This window comes from Carassius gibelio, chromosome A15 (assembly GCF_023724105.1).
Source record: "Carassius gibelio isolate Cgi1373 ecotype wild population from Czech Republic chromosome A15, carGib1.2-hapl.c, whole genome shotgun sequence".
Lineage (NCBI taxonomy): Eukaryota > Metazoa > Chordata > Actinopteri > Cypriniformes > Cyprinidae > Carassius > Carassius gibelio.
Window position 1 is genome coordinate 11,333,348 of NC_068385.1, and position 16,675 is coordinate 11,350,022.

The window sequence follows — 16,675 nt, forward strand, 5'->3', positions numbered from 1 at the left end:
GCTTTGGTTTAACACTCTGACTGAGTGGGCTTTCCTGAAACTGAGAGGAATATTTCCCTTGGACACATTTATGAAGCATGGTCAGACTCAAGAGTATATTGTTCCACATTTTTTTTTACATATCTCAAGTTTTGTTGTTTTCTTTGCAGGGCCCAGGTCAAAAATGGTGACCAGTGGCTTAATGACCACCTCCATCCAATTTTAAAGAAGATTGTTAAAAGGTTATTCTGGGTTCAGTACATGTCTATATATGTTGAGCTTAATTGGCAGCATTTGCCAATTGAAAATATATGCAGGTATATGGATATATATATATATATATATATATATATATGCATATCACAAATAATTACAAAGAAATGGCAAGTATCATTGAACTAAAAGTGAAAAATTTGAAGTGGAAAGACTGAAAGAAAGAAATCTCTTGTAAAACATACTCCAATATTTTTATTTACAAAGAAAAAAACATTTTCACAGTGAACATTGTGTGGTAAAACTTGTGTACTATTTGAGTTGTGAAGCTGAAATCATTTTGTTAAGCAACACAAAGTTGTAAAATAACCACAAAGTTCAAACATAGCTTAATACAGATACGTTTAGTAATTGATTTTTCAAATTTCAGATTTCATTTTAAAATAATTTTAACATGCATATTGTTTAAATCTTGTGGCTTTACTTTGGAAACAGTGAGTAATTTAAAAATGTACAGATTTGCCCCATTTACTTTTCTTTCTTTTTTTTTTTTTTGCTTTGTATTTGAAAGAAAAGTATTGACAAGTCAAAAACTTTTTTTTAACCCAGAATATTCCTTTAAGAAACATCTTTGAGGAGCAAAAATCATTGATGGAGGTTTCCAGTCTACTTTTCCATAATGGCTGCAGTCCACCCGACAAACCTGCTCTGTTCTCTCTCACCCTCAGTAGCTTTCTCTGTCCCTCTCTCATCATCTGCCTATCTGCTTTTGAGCAGAACCACACTAAACATCCTGCTCACTGCTACTACAGAGTCAAAAGTTCACTTCCCCGGCTCAACTTTACTCCTTAGTAACTGCTCCATTAACAGAGCCACTGTGTTTCAGCTGAAACATACAAAAACACAAGCAAACATCTCACCTGGCCCCTTACTCACACACCTCTATGTTACGAGAGCCGTCAGAATGCAGAGCCACTTAATATTTCATTTAATTTTCTCTATGCTTTTGGAACCAAAGTGGGATAGCAGGAAAGAGAGAGCGATAGATTTTCAATGAGAGCGAGCTAATGAATGATGGAGAAGGGGAGTGTGAGATTTATTTTCCCACCACTGAAATCCACTTCAAACAGGCTGTCACACCATATTAATATGTCTGCGGTCAGATTTTTAATTGTTATGATAGTTGTAATATTGTTCTATGCCTCGAGTCAGAAGATTTGTATTCCGTTTACGCTCTGGGTTTCATTTGAATACAAACAAACCGCTGTGCCCAGACTGTTTTCATGTGTTTTGCAAAATTAAGTTGAGAGGAATTTCTGGATCTCGGCTGTCCACTTAAGAGTGTTGGGAAATTTCAGCATCTGTCTCGCCCCAAACAAACTGGTCTCATGCGTGTGGTTTAATAGTACTTGTATACAAAACCTCACTGGGAGTCTTATCCTGCCTCCCGGCAAATAGGTCAGCTAAAGTTTCTGCTGGCCGGCCCAGAACAAATGGGTCAATCAACTTCAGAAACTATGCTTTCCTCCTTACCAACTCGGCCAAGTGTTTATCATTGCGGCAAATTATTGATAAACACACAACATTTTTTATACAGCATAAAGTTAACAGTAATCGGACTTGCTGTCTGGCATTTCTTTTAGTTCATGCGTGAGTTTCAAACTATGCTGTAAAACTTCAAGTACCTTCAAGTGTACTGAGAAAACATGCTGATTTTTTTATCAAGAAATAATTTTTAATTTACAAATTTGCCTTTCATGATAATAAAGTCATTTCCCATTTCATTGTGTAACTACAGTATTTTCTGTAATGTAAAAATAGCATACAGTTGCATAGGCTAAGAACACACAACAAAAATAAAAACAATCAAATACTCATTTCAGGGAAAAAAATGCATTTTTAACATTCTGAAATAACCACAGTTTTAAAAACAATACGATGCCTTCAGAAAGTGTGCTTGAATTTTAATGTATGATACAGAGAGATAATTTTTGTGATTTTGTATTAAACTATTATTAAAGCATTGTGTAACCCACATTATGATTGGCTTTGTCCTGAGGTAAGCACCAATGTCTTTTTGCTTTGATTAAGAGAGTTCAGTTTGACCAAAAAATACAAAAGAAAACAGAAAATAAACACTTTGAATAGTTAAAATGTGACAGAGTAAAGCCCAGGAAAGCTGTCCCAAATTACATGTTCAGCTTTGAGATTCACTTGTTCTTTCACAGTGCATTCACGGTTTAAGTTTTCACATTCACCAACTGAGGTTGCAATTAACTAGTGGTTAACTGTTTCACAAGGTCTGGCAGAGAAAGAGACAAAATGTCAGCATGGTCTTTGGAATAAAAACAGTGGGCTGCCGTATCTCATCAGAACATTTACATTTACTGTAAAACAATTTATTTAGAGGCAACGCCACCCTAACAGGCAACTGTGTTTTATGTTACTTGAAGGATTGATTGTTGTAAGTGCAGCTTATGGTACATTAGAGGGGTAGCTGGGGGATTAGGGTGTACTTTCAGATCACAGGGCCTGGTCAACTGGCATAAAATCTAACATCAGTGGGACAGACAAGTGTGGATAGTCTTCTCAAATTGGAGATTTCACAGGGCTTGCCCTGAGTGGACCAGCTGCTGCTATCTGTGCTCACAGTATCAGAGAGAGAGAGCCCTGCTCCTCATGTTCAGATGGTTGTCACATTAGCGGCTGTAAGTGTGTGTGAGGCACCGTGGGGTTAAAGCTGTCATATTAGCCTGAAATGAACTGCACTCTAATAGGGTTGATGAGGCTCTCTCAAACATTTCACATGAGCAAAGATCTTGAAGGTGTTGCCGAAACAATCACTTGTTGTGACAATGTCACTGTTTGGTTCATATGCAATAAAAAGTGCCTTCACTGGAACTATTATACAACTATTTATGCGGAGAACCGTTCAAAGGGGTTGACTGCGATGCAGTTGAAGCATATAGACTCTGCTGTAAATATTACTGCATTTTCAAAGGCACCACCCATTCCTATTCTGTTGCACCAGATGGACCGTAACACATGGACATGATCGGAATATGCACAAAGATATTCCAGTTGTGAGATCACAGGGCAGTACTTGCTACTTTTTCAATAAGCTAAAGGCACTTGGCATTGGAGGACAGGAAAGGGAACAAAGACACTAAATAGCTGGAGACCATACACCTGAAGGTAAAAAAAAAATATAAATGGTACTAAAGGGAATAACTACATCAATGCAGAGAAAAGCTTAGATCACTTTACCTAAGTCCTGGAACAAACACACTCTTCAGTTAGTTCCTCCCTTTAGTATGGAAAAAAACTGGGCCATTCACAAAGTTGGAAAATCAGATACAGGTGATCCAGTACTCCAAAAAATAGTCTATAAAAAGTCCTCCAATTATAATAAAATCCCAAAGATTTGGCTTTTTCTTTCATCCAGATTTCCCTTTCCATTCTGGACAGAAGCCCTGATTATTGTTCATATGTGCTTTTTCATTCTATATACACCAATAATACTTATAACACAGGTTTAGGGTACGATTGCAACGATCTTCTGTAACATTTGACATTTTCTCTTTGGCTTTTCCAACAATATAAAAAAAAATTAATGTAAAGAAAAATAAATAAAAACAATCTCTTTTTGGTTTTCAACTGGTTGTTTGGCTCGGTGATTGAACAAAAAATAAGTTGTTTTTATATAAATACTGCATTTTCTGAGTGTCCAACGGTCAAAACAGATTATAAATAAAGCAGTTTCCTCCTTGTAGGAAAGTAATTATAAGAAATGCACATACTGCAAAATCTGCAAAGAAAGGCACGTTCAGAATTAAACCGTTTGTGTGCATTTTTATGGCCAACACTTTCTGGCCTCCACTCTTTGAGGTGCAGGTTCAAATGAAGATGAGGTGAGAGTTGAATACTGTGAATGGTATACAGTGATGTCTCTTTGGAAAGTATAGTTAGTGGTTCCCCCCTCTAGCTGGGAGAGTAGCAGTCAATGGTGCGGGACTCTGCCGAGAGCTGCTGGGAAGTGGGTGGCAGTGGCTGGTTCAGGACGTCCATCTTGTTGTGGCTAAAGCCGAGGTGTTCCACAGCCAGCTTTGACAGTGGGTAGAGGCTCTCCATGACTTTAGCGTCAACCAGCAGGTGCTGAGAGGCTGTAAGAAGGTCTGAGGTTTTCTCCTGCTTCAGACCCAGATGCTCAGCTGTGTACTTGCTCAGGGGATAAATCCCCTCAGAGAAGTCTATCTTAAGATTGCCATCAGGAGTTACTCCTCCGCCACCTGTTCCACTGTTGTGCATCTTCATGTGACTGATGAGGTTGCGTTGCTGAGCAAATTTGCCACCGCACACCTGGCACTCATAAGGCTTCTCTCCAGAGTGGATGCGCATGTGTTCTGTCAGACGGTACTGTCGTGTAAAGCGCATGCCGCAGGCATCACAGGCAAAAGGTTTTAGGCCCAAATGGCTCCGCATGTGGCGTGTCATGGTACCACGTTGGGTGAACTTCTTGCCACAGATGCTACAGGGGTATGGGCGTGTAAGCCAGTGGGTTTTCTCATGTTGCCTCAGGGTGGCAGGATCTTTGTAAGACTTGTCACAGGATGAACAGCGATATGGTCTTATTATCTCCCCAAAGCCAATGGAATGGAGGTTTTGCGTCTTGCTATCTAGGAAAGGACTGTGAAGGCCACTAGAGCTATTCAAGCTTCTAGGTCCATGGGCATTGGTAAGTTTGGTGTTGCTGTTGTTGTCCAGCTCACTTCCATTGTTAAGCTCCTCCTCTGTATGAGTTTCCACATGTGCATTGAGCTGCTCTGAGCTGGGAAAGCCTTTGTCACAGGGGATGCACACATACAAGTTATCTCCGAAACTTTCTGGCTCGTATGGCATATGATATCTTCCACCAGGAGCAGGGGGAGATGGACGACCCTCACTGCTCCCTGTCTCTTCGCTTCCAGTCCCATTCTCATCCTCTCCATCATCGCAGGTCCCTCTGTCATAGCCCCGCTCATTCATGTTCAGCTTTTCCTCCCTGTTCTTTTGGTGATTCATGTTCTGGTGTCTCTCTTTATCCTGCTCACCGTTTCCTCCACTCTCATCCTCTTCGTCTTCTTCATCTTCATCCTCTGGGTTTGAAGGTTCATTCTTCACCCAGCGATAGATGTTGGATCCATCTCGGCCTTGTTCTCTGGAGTCCTCCATGGGTTCTGGGCTGGGAGGGCAAGGGTACATTTCTTGGCCCTGAGAATGGTGAAGGTGGGGAGGATGGGGTGCAAGAGGATGGTTGGGTAGAGGGAAAGGGTGTGGGGTGAGAGACCCCAAATTTTGAGCTGTCTCCATTTTTCTGGTGCCATCGTTGTGATTAAGCAGGGGGCTAGTTCTTTGATCTAGCTCCCCCTCTGCCTCCTCTTCTGGGTGGATTGACTGGGCTTGACCAGAAGGAAGCTGGGACTGGGAACTTGGACTTTTCTTGGACAGGTCAAGGCCATAGACGGATGAGCAGCTCCTTTCATTCGGGTGCAGGCCTGACTGAGGCGACAGGGATGTCTTAGCTGGGGGGTAAGGTGGCGGGCCCTGGGTGGGAGCTGGTGCATAAAGTTCTCCAGCATGAGGGGCCAGTGAGAGGGGGGCCAGGTCCTCTAATGGTGTAGGTCGAGGGGTGCTAACTACTCCTCCAGGGTAGCAGGAATGGATGACAGGGGTAGATATTCGAATCCTTCCTCCTCCCATGCCACTGGAGTTTATCTTGTAAGGAAAAAACCCAGGGTTGGGACGTAAATGGTACTTCCCATTTCTTTTCAGCTTCTTCTTGCATAGAGTCACCAGATCCAGCAGCTGCAGATAACTTGCAGCCGCCAGCACTGCTCCTATATTTGGCTCAGTTGGAGAGGTGGGGTCACCTTCACTTAAGCGTCCTGTGTAGATATAGTCAAGAATGACTCTAAACACACCTGGACTGACCATTTCATGGTCCAGATTAATGAGGTTGTCATGAACAACAAGAGACTTAAGGTAGAGGCTACTGGCTGCCAGGATGTTCTTGTGAGCACGGAACAATGCATTCTGCACCACGATGATAACATCACACAAGAAGCCTTTGGTCCGTTGTGTGTTCAACTGCAAGAGGAGGTGCTTAGTATGACTTTGGACTTCCATGGCATCCAGCATCGACTTCAGACCAATACCTGAAACAGAAGAGACATGGAAAAATTAAGCAGAAGCCAGAAAGTTGTTGCAGACAAATGTAAATGATCACATTTAGAAGTTGATTAAAACCAGCTGGATTTTGCATACTTATTTGAGTACTGTGGTATAAATGGCCTTATAAATGGCATCTTACCATTTTTTTAAATAGCTGTCTTCTGAGATAACACTCGTTACTGACACATCTGTTTGTGTTGGACTGTCTTGTAAAACTTGACTGGCAGCACTTGACATAAAAAGGAGCACTTAAGCTTGTGTGCATTTACTTGATCCTTAATATAATTCTTCATTTAATCTTTGGTATTTTTTAATACTCCATGTAGGGGATTGAGGGCAAACAATTCAGCTTCTCCTTAAATACAACAAGTATCCTAAGGACTCCATAAAAGTGAGCTATAGCTGACTGAGTGGGACTGTGATAGTTTTGTTATTATCAAGATACAAACCAACGTTTAAAACTTGCAATGAAGTGCAGTTAAGAAAAAAAAATGAATAAAAGAAGAAAAAGAAGAAAAAAAGGAAAATGCCAGTATAAACATGTTTTCATATTGCTCTCTTCCTGATAAAGAATTCCAGAGGTGGAGTGTGGAGTGTGGAGTTTTAAACAAAGTCAGAATGAAGGTTTTGCACATGTGATGAACAGCAGGCATAAACTAGTGGGGACAAAAAAAATGCTGCAAATTCATGACAGGACACTCTGCTGTATCGAAGTGTGAGTTACAAATGAAACCATTTTCAAAAGATCACTTGTCAGAGGATGCCTACAAATTACTAAATAAACATTCCACTAACAATGCCAAGTTTAAATTCCAAGATGAATGCAATGGTTCCTGTCATGCAAACATAATAAACGTTACAAATTTACCAGAAAATATTATTTAAACCCTGCTACATGAGGATGGTCTGTATATGACATAAAATGGATAGTTAGTCCCACAGGGGATGGTTTTGCTGATGGGAAACAAGAAGCTAAATAAATAGAGTCATCCCAACATCAGTTCCTGTTCTCATTGTTTATTTCATTGTATAAAATAATCCTCTTAGATGAATACTGTAGTTTGTAGTCTTAAGCTTCCATTTAATTAGCCCTTAAATCCAACAATGCAACTCTTCCCAACCACAGCTCCTAACATGAATAATACTTAACCACACAGCTGCCAAAAAAAAACAAAAAACTTTGTTTTACACAATGTGAATTATTCAGTGACTTTCAGGGGTTTGACTTTTTAAATACATTTCTGCCTGTAACTTTATAGTTAGACTGGTCTTGTTCTGGTTAGATTCATCCACTGGAATTTAAGACATTAAAACAACATTCAAGAATTTGTGTGTGTGTGTGTGTGTGTGTGTGTGTGTGTGTGTGTGTGTGTGTGTGTGTGTGTGTGTGTGTGTGTGTGTGTGTGTTCATTTTTTTTATTATTAAATTAAATTAAAATTAAAATGTCAGATCTTCCGAACCCCCCATAATGCCTACCCTGGTTGTGTATTAAAATTACTACAGTAAAATGTGATGTAAATAAAAAGCTGCGTCTCTGACTCACTTTAATATAAACTCACTGTACAGAAGCATGAAGACGTGCTTGTCATTCTGGCTTCTTCACTAGAAGAACTAGACACAGTGGTTGAGGCAAAGAAACCATACATGGACAGAACTGAAGAAAAAAATAATTACTGTATACATATATTTAGAAAACAATTATCTGTGTACATTTTTGTGTCGAAACTATTAATTTAGCCCGGTGCTAAAAACATTTAGGCCTACACATTTGTTTAGAAAAAAATATATATATAGGCCTATATATATCAGCACAGATCCAGGTGAAGCCTAAAATCAGAAGTGATGGTTTTAAATGGTTTTGGAACATTTGCCTTTTGTGGAAATATTGCCTGCAGCTGGTCATTTATGGTCTGCAGTGCACCTGTACCTCCCCCTTTATGTCAGCCTGAACACTTTTGAGTTACAGGTTATTCATTACAATTTCCTAATTCATAATACGTGTATTCCGTTTTATTTCCAAACGAGCGTCATTTATAGATTTTTAACGATTATATAGTTGAATCATTTGTAATTATATAAAGAGGTTACACTTTCACTAACGCACAGAATCAAACAGTTGGCATGTTATTAATTTCCTGTTACCTTAGCAATGGCGCATCTCAACCAAACAAACACCACCCGCAACATTTCCTCTCAGTCCGCATCAGTCTTCAGCCTGTCTTAAAAGTAGGCTACTGAAGTTTTGTAACTCTAATCTCCTCCCCTGCTGCCCACGGACACGTCTCATCACTGACAGGTGTATTTTAAGGTTTTTTTAACCATTTTTGGCTCGTGGTTTTTCCATTGAGAAAGCAGCACATAATGTATGCGCATGATTTATAGCGATTCGTGCCGTACTGTCAAATGTGCTGCTTTCAAGAAGCACAAAAATGATAAAATAGAAGGAAAATGTAAAGAATATAAGCATATAGGACGGAATGGAAACTAATATCTGTGGTTGAGCCTTCCCCTGAATTTTTTTATAAGGAAAGGAAAAGAAAGAAAATCACTCTAGTCAGACAACAACTGATTTTGTCAAAATGCAGGGAGAAAAATCATTCCTTTAAGCTGTCAGAGGTTCAACGCGTTCAGATTTAAAGCAAGTGATGACAGGCGTAGTCTAAATGTTTTGAAACGGCTGTTTGTACTTCACATCCTCTCAAGCCTGTCATCCTGTGGATTTACATTATTCGTCTTTAAGAGAATCCGAGAATTCGAGCGAAGTTGAGCTCATGTAATGACCGAAACATTTAGTTAATTAGTTATTGAAGTAGGCTATTATAGACATCTCATCATGAAATATAGATATGAGTTTTGATTCAACCTTTAAAAACACTGAAAGTCACATTATTTAACTAATCTAAAAAAAAAATATTTGTCTGAATAAAATATATACAGTTAATAGTGAGAACTCATAGGAATTAAACGATAAAAGCTATCAATACTCAATAAAATATCAATTGTTTGGCGCATGCGACAGCTTGGTCTATTTGCTATATTTGGTAACCAGGAATTGATTAAAGACAGTGCATGGGTCATATTTTAGGTCCTTTGGTATTCATTAGCCCTGTGTTTTGTCTCTGTTGTCATTTTGCTTGTTTAGTGGTGAGGCAGGGGTCTGCTCATATTAAGACTTCCTCCCTCTCTCTCTCTCTCTCTCTCTGTCCGCGTCTGTCATCTTTTTACCGCAAAAGCGTCCTCCCTTTAAACTGAGTCTAATGTAGAATAAAGGAACAAACAGTCAATCAGTCACAAAGCATGTCTTTTAAATTGGCTAAATTTAGTTTTATTTTTGAGGATGAAGAATGACACAAAACGGGGAAAACATAGCCTATATAGACAAGTTATATTAGGCTATGTGTATAATTTAATAAAAGTTGACCTTGTTTAATTGCAGAATAAAATTTACATTCAGTCACTGACATGTGTGCGAGAAATCAAACTAAAATAAAAATGTTTTAAATTAGTTTTTAATTGATGTAATTTTAAACGTGCGTTAAAAGTACTCCCTGCAACTTAGTTTTCAAGTTTTACTATTTCCCAAGACGTGATTGTTTTGTGAATGAAGGTAAAACTTGCGCAAATTAAGTGTTTTAAACTCAAACGGCAAAACACCTGAGGTTTATCGATCATTTTGCATATAATTTGAAGGTAAGAGTTAAGCGCATATCATGCGCTACAGCCTCCTCATTCTCCTCCTCACAGCTCGTCTTATTGCGCTCTGCGCTCATATTCTCTCGCGCGCTCCTCAGCAGACTGAATATTCATTCATTAATACCACTAGGAGGACAGCTCACCATCCCCTAGCCTATATGTGGCCTCCATGGTCAGAGATGAGACAGAAAAATATTCTAGCCACATATCACAACATCTAGCTATATCTGTTTTATGTTCTGTAGTCTACCACAATAATATTTTGGATAGAATATAGTAAAGAAAGATAACCTACAGTTCATAATAATTTATTTCTAAGCAAACGATTCACACAGTGTCGCTATATGAGCATTGAACACTTTTAATTAAAATTCTAAATCAAAGCGAAAAAGAAAAATAGCAATTAGGCCTATAATAGGCTATACAATAAATATAATCCCATAAATTACTTCTTAATTTTACATATTTGTGGTCTTATAAAAATGTATGTTTGACGCTTTATAAAGCACAAACTGTGCAATTATGTCCGTCCATTAAATCCTTTAGTTTTCTATGAAGAACTTACATTATTTAGAGCTCGTCTTGTAAACGTGTGGAGATGTTTAAACAGAGTATAAACACTATAATTGTTCATTTACGTTCAGACTGCATTTGCATGCAACACACAACATATCTTTCTTTAAAATCGTATCATTCTCTTTTAAGTCAACTCAGTAGCATGTGAAAAAGACTCCCTTGAATTCTGAATTAAGACTGAGAGCCCCGTCACTGATGACCACACCGCCATACGAAATCACACAATCACCAGATCACTGTGTACTGCAACACTCTTGGACTCATAATGCAATTACAAAATTGACTATTTATAATGAAGTCCCTTTTTCAAACACACACACACGAAAAACTTTACTGTTTCTATTTTTTTTTTTTTTTACTTAATTTCTGCATCATGTAGCCTATTTGCATTTTGAAAATAATAGTGTTGATACAGTAGCTGCTATATAATACTTAAATGTGCAAAAGAGAGAGAGGGAGAGAGAGAGAGAGAGAGGCAAACAATCGGGTCTACGTTTTTAAAACTTTTCCAACCGCAAATGATCCCCCCCCCCAAAAAAATTAAATAAGATTCAACAGTTCGGATTATTATTATGTCTATTTAGATCAATAAAGTGTTGATAAAGAGGCTATAGGCTACTTAAATGTTAAGAGCATTGAACGTTACCTGGATGCCCGATCTCTTCTGCCATCCGATCTAAGTCTCCCTCAATGATCATCTCAACAGTCTTTTGGAGTCATTTCTGACGTTTCAACTTTGAACTGCCAGCCTCCCAAAAACCATGCCAGTTTTCCGAGCACGACTGCCAACTCTTTTTTATTATTAATTGCAATGAATTTCGTGTTGCTCACCCTCCCTCTTGCTCTCGCTCTCTCTCTCCTCCCTCTATCTCTCTCGCTTACTCACTCGCTCACTCCTCCAATAAAAATACGCGTGTACTCCTGCATACGTTTTCCTCGTTTTTTGTATGTTTTGTAATATCCTTGACTATTTCTGCATGGACGTAATAACGCGGCTGGAGATGATCATGGGCTTTTGGGCTGCGCGAGTGTTTTAGCGCCTCGGCTGATGTCAGTCTACAGTAAAACTAAAAGGTAAAATCGAGGGCAAGAACTTACAGTGACCCCAACTTGAACTTCTCAACACATCGACGCTTAGTCTTAAAGAGACAGGCGTTTTATTGTATATCACAACATAGTGTACGTTAAGGAGTAGCTGTTTTTGAGTGCTGACATCTTTAATGCAGATGATGGTGACAATAACTTCTGTATATAATTCATTATAATGTAATGGAAAATAAATATTGGATCTCCACATCCCTGTCTGTACCTGTGAATGCTTACAATCAAATAGGCTACTGGTTACCTTTTGCATAAAACTGATCTTATTTAAAATGTAATTAATTTAATACAGTTGGTTGCACAACAAAAACTACCATGTTTTTAATTTAATATTCTTGGAAGAACCTTTAAGTAAATGAAAATAACAGGATATATCTCAGTACCTTATTATTATTATTATTATTATTATTTATTTATTTATTTTTGTACAGAAACTTAGATGTAAGCAATGATCTAATATCATACAATTAGCTGCAAACTTAACATTATAATTGTAATGTTTTCCATACAGCTGTTTTCAAATTAAAAGATTGAAAATAATGACGCAATTGCTTACTTTTACACTAACATTTATCCTTATGTTTTTAGACAGAAAAGGTGCAGAAATGATGCATAGTCTGCATTACACAACACTAGTTATATGGCATGAATACACCATTGAAATTTTTGTAAGTTTCAGTAAAATGTAGGCCTATGTGTTATCTTCCTTAATCAAGTTGATTGTTTATTTTGAAAATTAAGGCTTAAGTAAGATTATTCTATACATTAAAATCGTCAATTTGTCATGGCTTATTGCAGCGACCGCAGTTTAATGTAAACTATTAATGAAAGTTTGAATTAGATCTTATTATTATTTTTATTTATTTTTTGTTTTTGTTTTTTTGTTTTTTGCTTTCAAAAACAGAAACCAATACACTGACCTAAAGAATCCTATAATGTCAAATAAATAACTTTTTTAATCTGCAAAGAACAATATTTAATTCAAGAACTATAGCGTTTTCTTATAAGGTGGGGGTTCATTGCTGAACTTAGGAACTACTAAATAACCTTTATTTTTAAGAGTGTTTTGGCTATGGATCGGTTTTGTTTTTAACAGCTATTCACAGACGAAATTAAATATGTAAGAGTTATTCTGGTTGGTAACAAGTTGACAAGTATTTTGTTTTGTCTTGTTTGATATCAAAGTTCAGGATGAAAACATTTCAAGAAGTTTGTTTATATTTAAATGCATAATAAGTGGTATTAAATATTCGACTAAAAAGTGCAAGTCCCATCTCAAGCTGTCCAGACATGCCTTCATCACGAGCGCCAATTATGATAAACTATCAGGTAAGTATGTTGGCAGGCGCTCACTGCGCACACCTGAACACGCAGCAGGTAACTCACGCGCTACATGCATTAACACAATCTCACCTCGGATTCATGTCTGATGCTCCTGCCGATCTTGATCTCCCCCTTACGGGATTCCAATGTCCACGGAGCCCCAATCGTCTAAATTCCTCTTTAAATGGTCAACTATTCCCTGTGTTCCCAGATTCTTCCACGCTGTCCCTTGTCTTTTACCCCTGTCCCCTGCTCTCTCTCTCTCCTCGTGTTAGACTGGACCAGACGCTTGAGATCCTGGATGGACTCTGATTGGCGTTCGTCTCCAGAAGCAGCGCAGGCTGCGCGTGCAGCGACACCTGATGGCGCACATTACAGTGCCGACGGCAGAGCGCACGAGACAGCGGAATACATTCATATTAAAATGGAAATTAAGTGGCATAATTTCTGACCTAACATTAAGCTTTTGTTTTTGTTAGATGGGTGTAACTAATCGTGGTAGAATTTAAAATCTAAGAAATTAAGTATTTGAAATTTAATATCAGGAACGAAACAGAACTAATGTGAAATTAACTTGTCCAGGTTGCTTGTTTAATGTATTAATCTCCAATAACTTCTTCATTTTATTTTTTATTTAAAATTTTTAATTTTAAAACGTCGGCACAATAAAGCACTGAGTTCTGTAGCCCTTTCTTACTCCTTGATTTCTCCACTCCACATTGCTGTTGGTTTTATCATCAATAAGTATTTTTGTTTTTTTCCCACCTTTTTATTCATTTATTTTTATTATTATTATTATTTTGCTATGCATCAGAATTTGATTTTGTCATGTCTCCTATTCTTTTTTTTTTATTATTATTATTATTTTATTTATTTTTTTATGGGAATATTTTGTTTCAAAATTCTTTGGGACTTTTCTTATTAGACAGAGTATTTTATGTTTTAGAAGGCCTTTATTAATGCATAATCTTGCTGCACACAGTGTAAACAGTCAGAGCTTATTAACCAGTCATTAAGTGCTTTCTATTTCTTATGAGAAACATGGCAACTACACACTGTCGGTCTGACTAATGGATTTCAGACAGATATTCCCATGGTGTCATGTTTTGTCATTATTTTTGCTATCACTTTGTGGCTTCCTGTTTGTTGTGGATTGCTGAGATGAAAGTGGCTCTTCATCGGGCATTCACCTGGCAGAAGTGTTTTAGTGTCACAGTCTGCCCCTCAGGTCTTTGAATTACTCTAACAGCTGACTGACATCTGTTTTCCTGTCTCTCTCCTGAAATGACTGCAGTTCTGTTCAAGATGCTGCTTTTTAATTTTAATGGTCAAAGTCATAGCAGTCTGGCTTTACTGAGGAGAACGTATTGTCTTTCACTTCCAGTTTCTCATGATGAACTTGTGATAACCTCAAAAACCAGAGATAGCCAGAGCTAGACAAAGGACAGATTAGGGTGCAAACAGCACCTGGATGTTTTTCAGTTCACTTTTAATGTTGGTATAAAATTCTCTGCCCATATGTTAAAGAGAAACAATAGGTATTATTGGCTCGAAATAGCTAAGTTGTTAAATATAATTGCAAAATTTGACCGCTGTTACTCTCTGACCTTGACTAATGTGACAAGTCATTTGGCTAAATTGTCTCATTCAGTTGACATAAGCAAGACTTTCTGAATGATTTACAAACAAATTCGCTCTACTTGTGTTTCATGAATGAGGCTCAGTGTGTGGACAAGCAAAATGTGAATTCTGATTTGGATGTAGGTTAAAGTGAAAAATTTAGAAACAAATTTGCAAAAGGATGTGAATTGAAAGATCTCAGGAAGTGAAGACGAACCGTAACCTCTATTAGAAGCTGATCTGAATTCCTAATGAGCCAACAACAGGTGAATGCCTGGTGTTTACAGTGATTAAGTGAATGAAAGCTGTGCTAAAAACGTTAACCAGGTCTGCCACTGGATCGCAGAGCGCACTTACACAACCACTGACACTTAACATTCAGCCAGCACCTCTTACATAACACACCTACTTTGGTTTATTTGTATTTGCACATGTGTATGTCCGAAATATGTGACTGTGTGAAAAAGTGTGACAGGTGTGTATGCAAGAGTTGGAAAGACTGCAAGAGAGCTGAACAAATTTTGTTTTAACAAGTGGGATGTTTATGTGCTGCGTGTTAAACTTTATTGGCCGTGTGCATGAGTGATACTGGTCTGTAAGTGGCTCTTTGAGACTGACTTGGGACTGAAGCATTGAGTTTAAGTATGCATAAGGAATGACAATTAGCATTCCACTCATGTTATTATAACGTTCTTGTTTTCAAGCATAAGGCCTACAGTTAGATTACCTCCTGTGAAGCCTAAAGGCAACATTGTCACGGCATCACTGTGAGATGTAACAAATAACAATAAATCATCTTGAATAGATCAATCATAATATGAAGTTAAAATAAATAAATAAACATTTCTAAAATTATAAATCATTATGTAGAAATTAAATAAAGCATTTATACATAATTATATAAATAATAAGAATTAATGATTAATAAACAATGTAATAAAGTATGTAAACAAATAAAGTAATTTATAGAAAATAAACAATAATATATAATTATAACAATAAAAAATTAATACACAAATAATAATTTGTATGAACTAAAAAATAAATTAATAACTATAAATGAATAAATAAATAAATAAATATAAACAAATACATTCATAAATAATTATTGATAATAACAAAAATGTATAATGATTGATCGTATAATTATAACAATTTAACAAAATATTTCATATAAAATATATTAATACTACAGAATAATACTCAATAAAAATATGAATGTAAATCAATACATTTATAAATAAATAATCATTTAACTTTATGAATTATATAAAAAAAATTATAAATGAATAAAAGTTATTTTAAAAAGTAAGTAAAACTAAATTTTGAATTAATTTAATTTAAAGTAAGTAAATTAAGTAAAACTTAATTTTGTCAAATTAATTTTCAATTAATCACGACAATCATATATATATATATAATTTTTTTTTTTTTGTAGCAAATACTGTTATACATAACAATGTTCCACTAGTATAAAATATGAAAGCTGAAATAATGTATTTTACACATTACAATTTTAAATTTGTGGTGGCTTATTTTTAGGTTTCTCTGAGTTTGAGACCCCTGATTGTCAAAAACCCTGTGCCACTGGCTTCATAACGCATCCTTGAGTCAGAATAACGTACCCTGGGAACAGCTATTTAGTTTTAGTGGCTGAGCTGTTTGTTGCCTCGCACCCTTGGCCAGACACCCAACCCGAGCATTCTTTCTATGGCAGCGTGATGAGCACTGTTTCTATCTTTGTGGGTACAACCACTCAATTTACCACATGCAAGATAACCAGAAATTGAGCGCCTGGCCCAACATTTATGCACACCCTCTCCTAATTCACTCTAATGAGATGCTGCGAGACAGTTTTAGTGTATAGGCACACAGAGACAGGTCATTTGCATCCTCTGCCTTTTATGAGCCTCCTGGCCAACACGCGGATGCATCCTCCGCTGGCAGAGTTGCCGTTTT

At 37.2% G+C, this 16,675-nt stretch overlaps 1 protein-coding gene across 2 annotated transcripts; it reads right to left on the reverse strand.

Annotated features, from left to right (window-relative positions):
* Window positions 1–424: 424 nt before the first annotated feature.
* Window positions 425–13,404, reverse strand: LOC128029180 (hypermethylated in cancer 1 protein). Of its 2 annotated transcripts, none has more exons than XM_052616787.1 (2): window positions 13,187–13,404; window positions 425–6,386 (listed from the first exon to the last, which is right to left on the reverse strand). In XM_052616787.1, the coding sequence occupies exon 2, from the start codon at window positions 6,367–6,369 to the stop codon at window positions 4,174–4,176; it is 2,196 nt and encodes a 731-aa protein (XP_052472747.1). In that variant the 5' UTR covers window positions 6,370–6,386; window positions 13,187–13,404; the 3' UTR covers window positions 425–4,173. The 2 variants fall into 2 exon arrangements, with proteins under 2 accessions (XP_052472747.1, XP_052472746.1); XM_052616786.1 differs by lacking the exon at window positions 13,187–13,404 and adding an exon at window positions 11,319–11,857.
* Between the last annotated feature and the right edge of the window lie 3,271 nt (window positions 13,405–16,675).

Coding starts and splice junctions, on each gene's coding strand:
- LOC128029180 (XM_052616786.1), bottom strand. CDS start 11,370: ATGATCATTGAGGGAGACTTAGATCGGATGGCAGAAGAGATCGGGCAT. Junction 6,387..11,318: donor AGAAGAGATCGGGCATCCAG/GTAACGTTCAAT, acceptor CTTCTGTTTCAG/GTATTGGTCTGAAGTCGATG.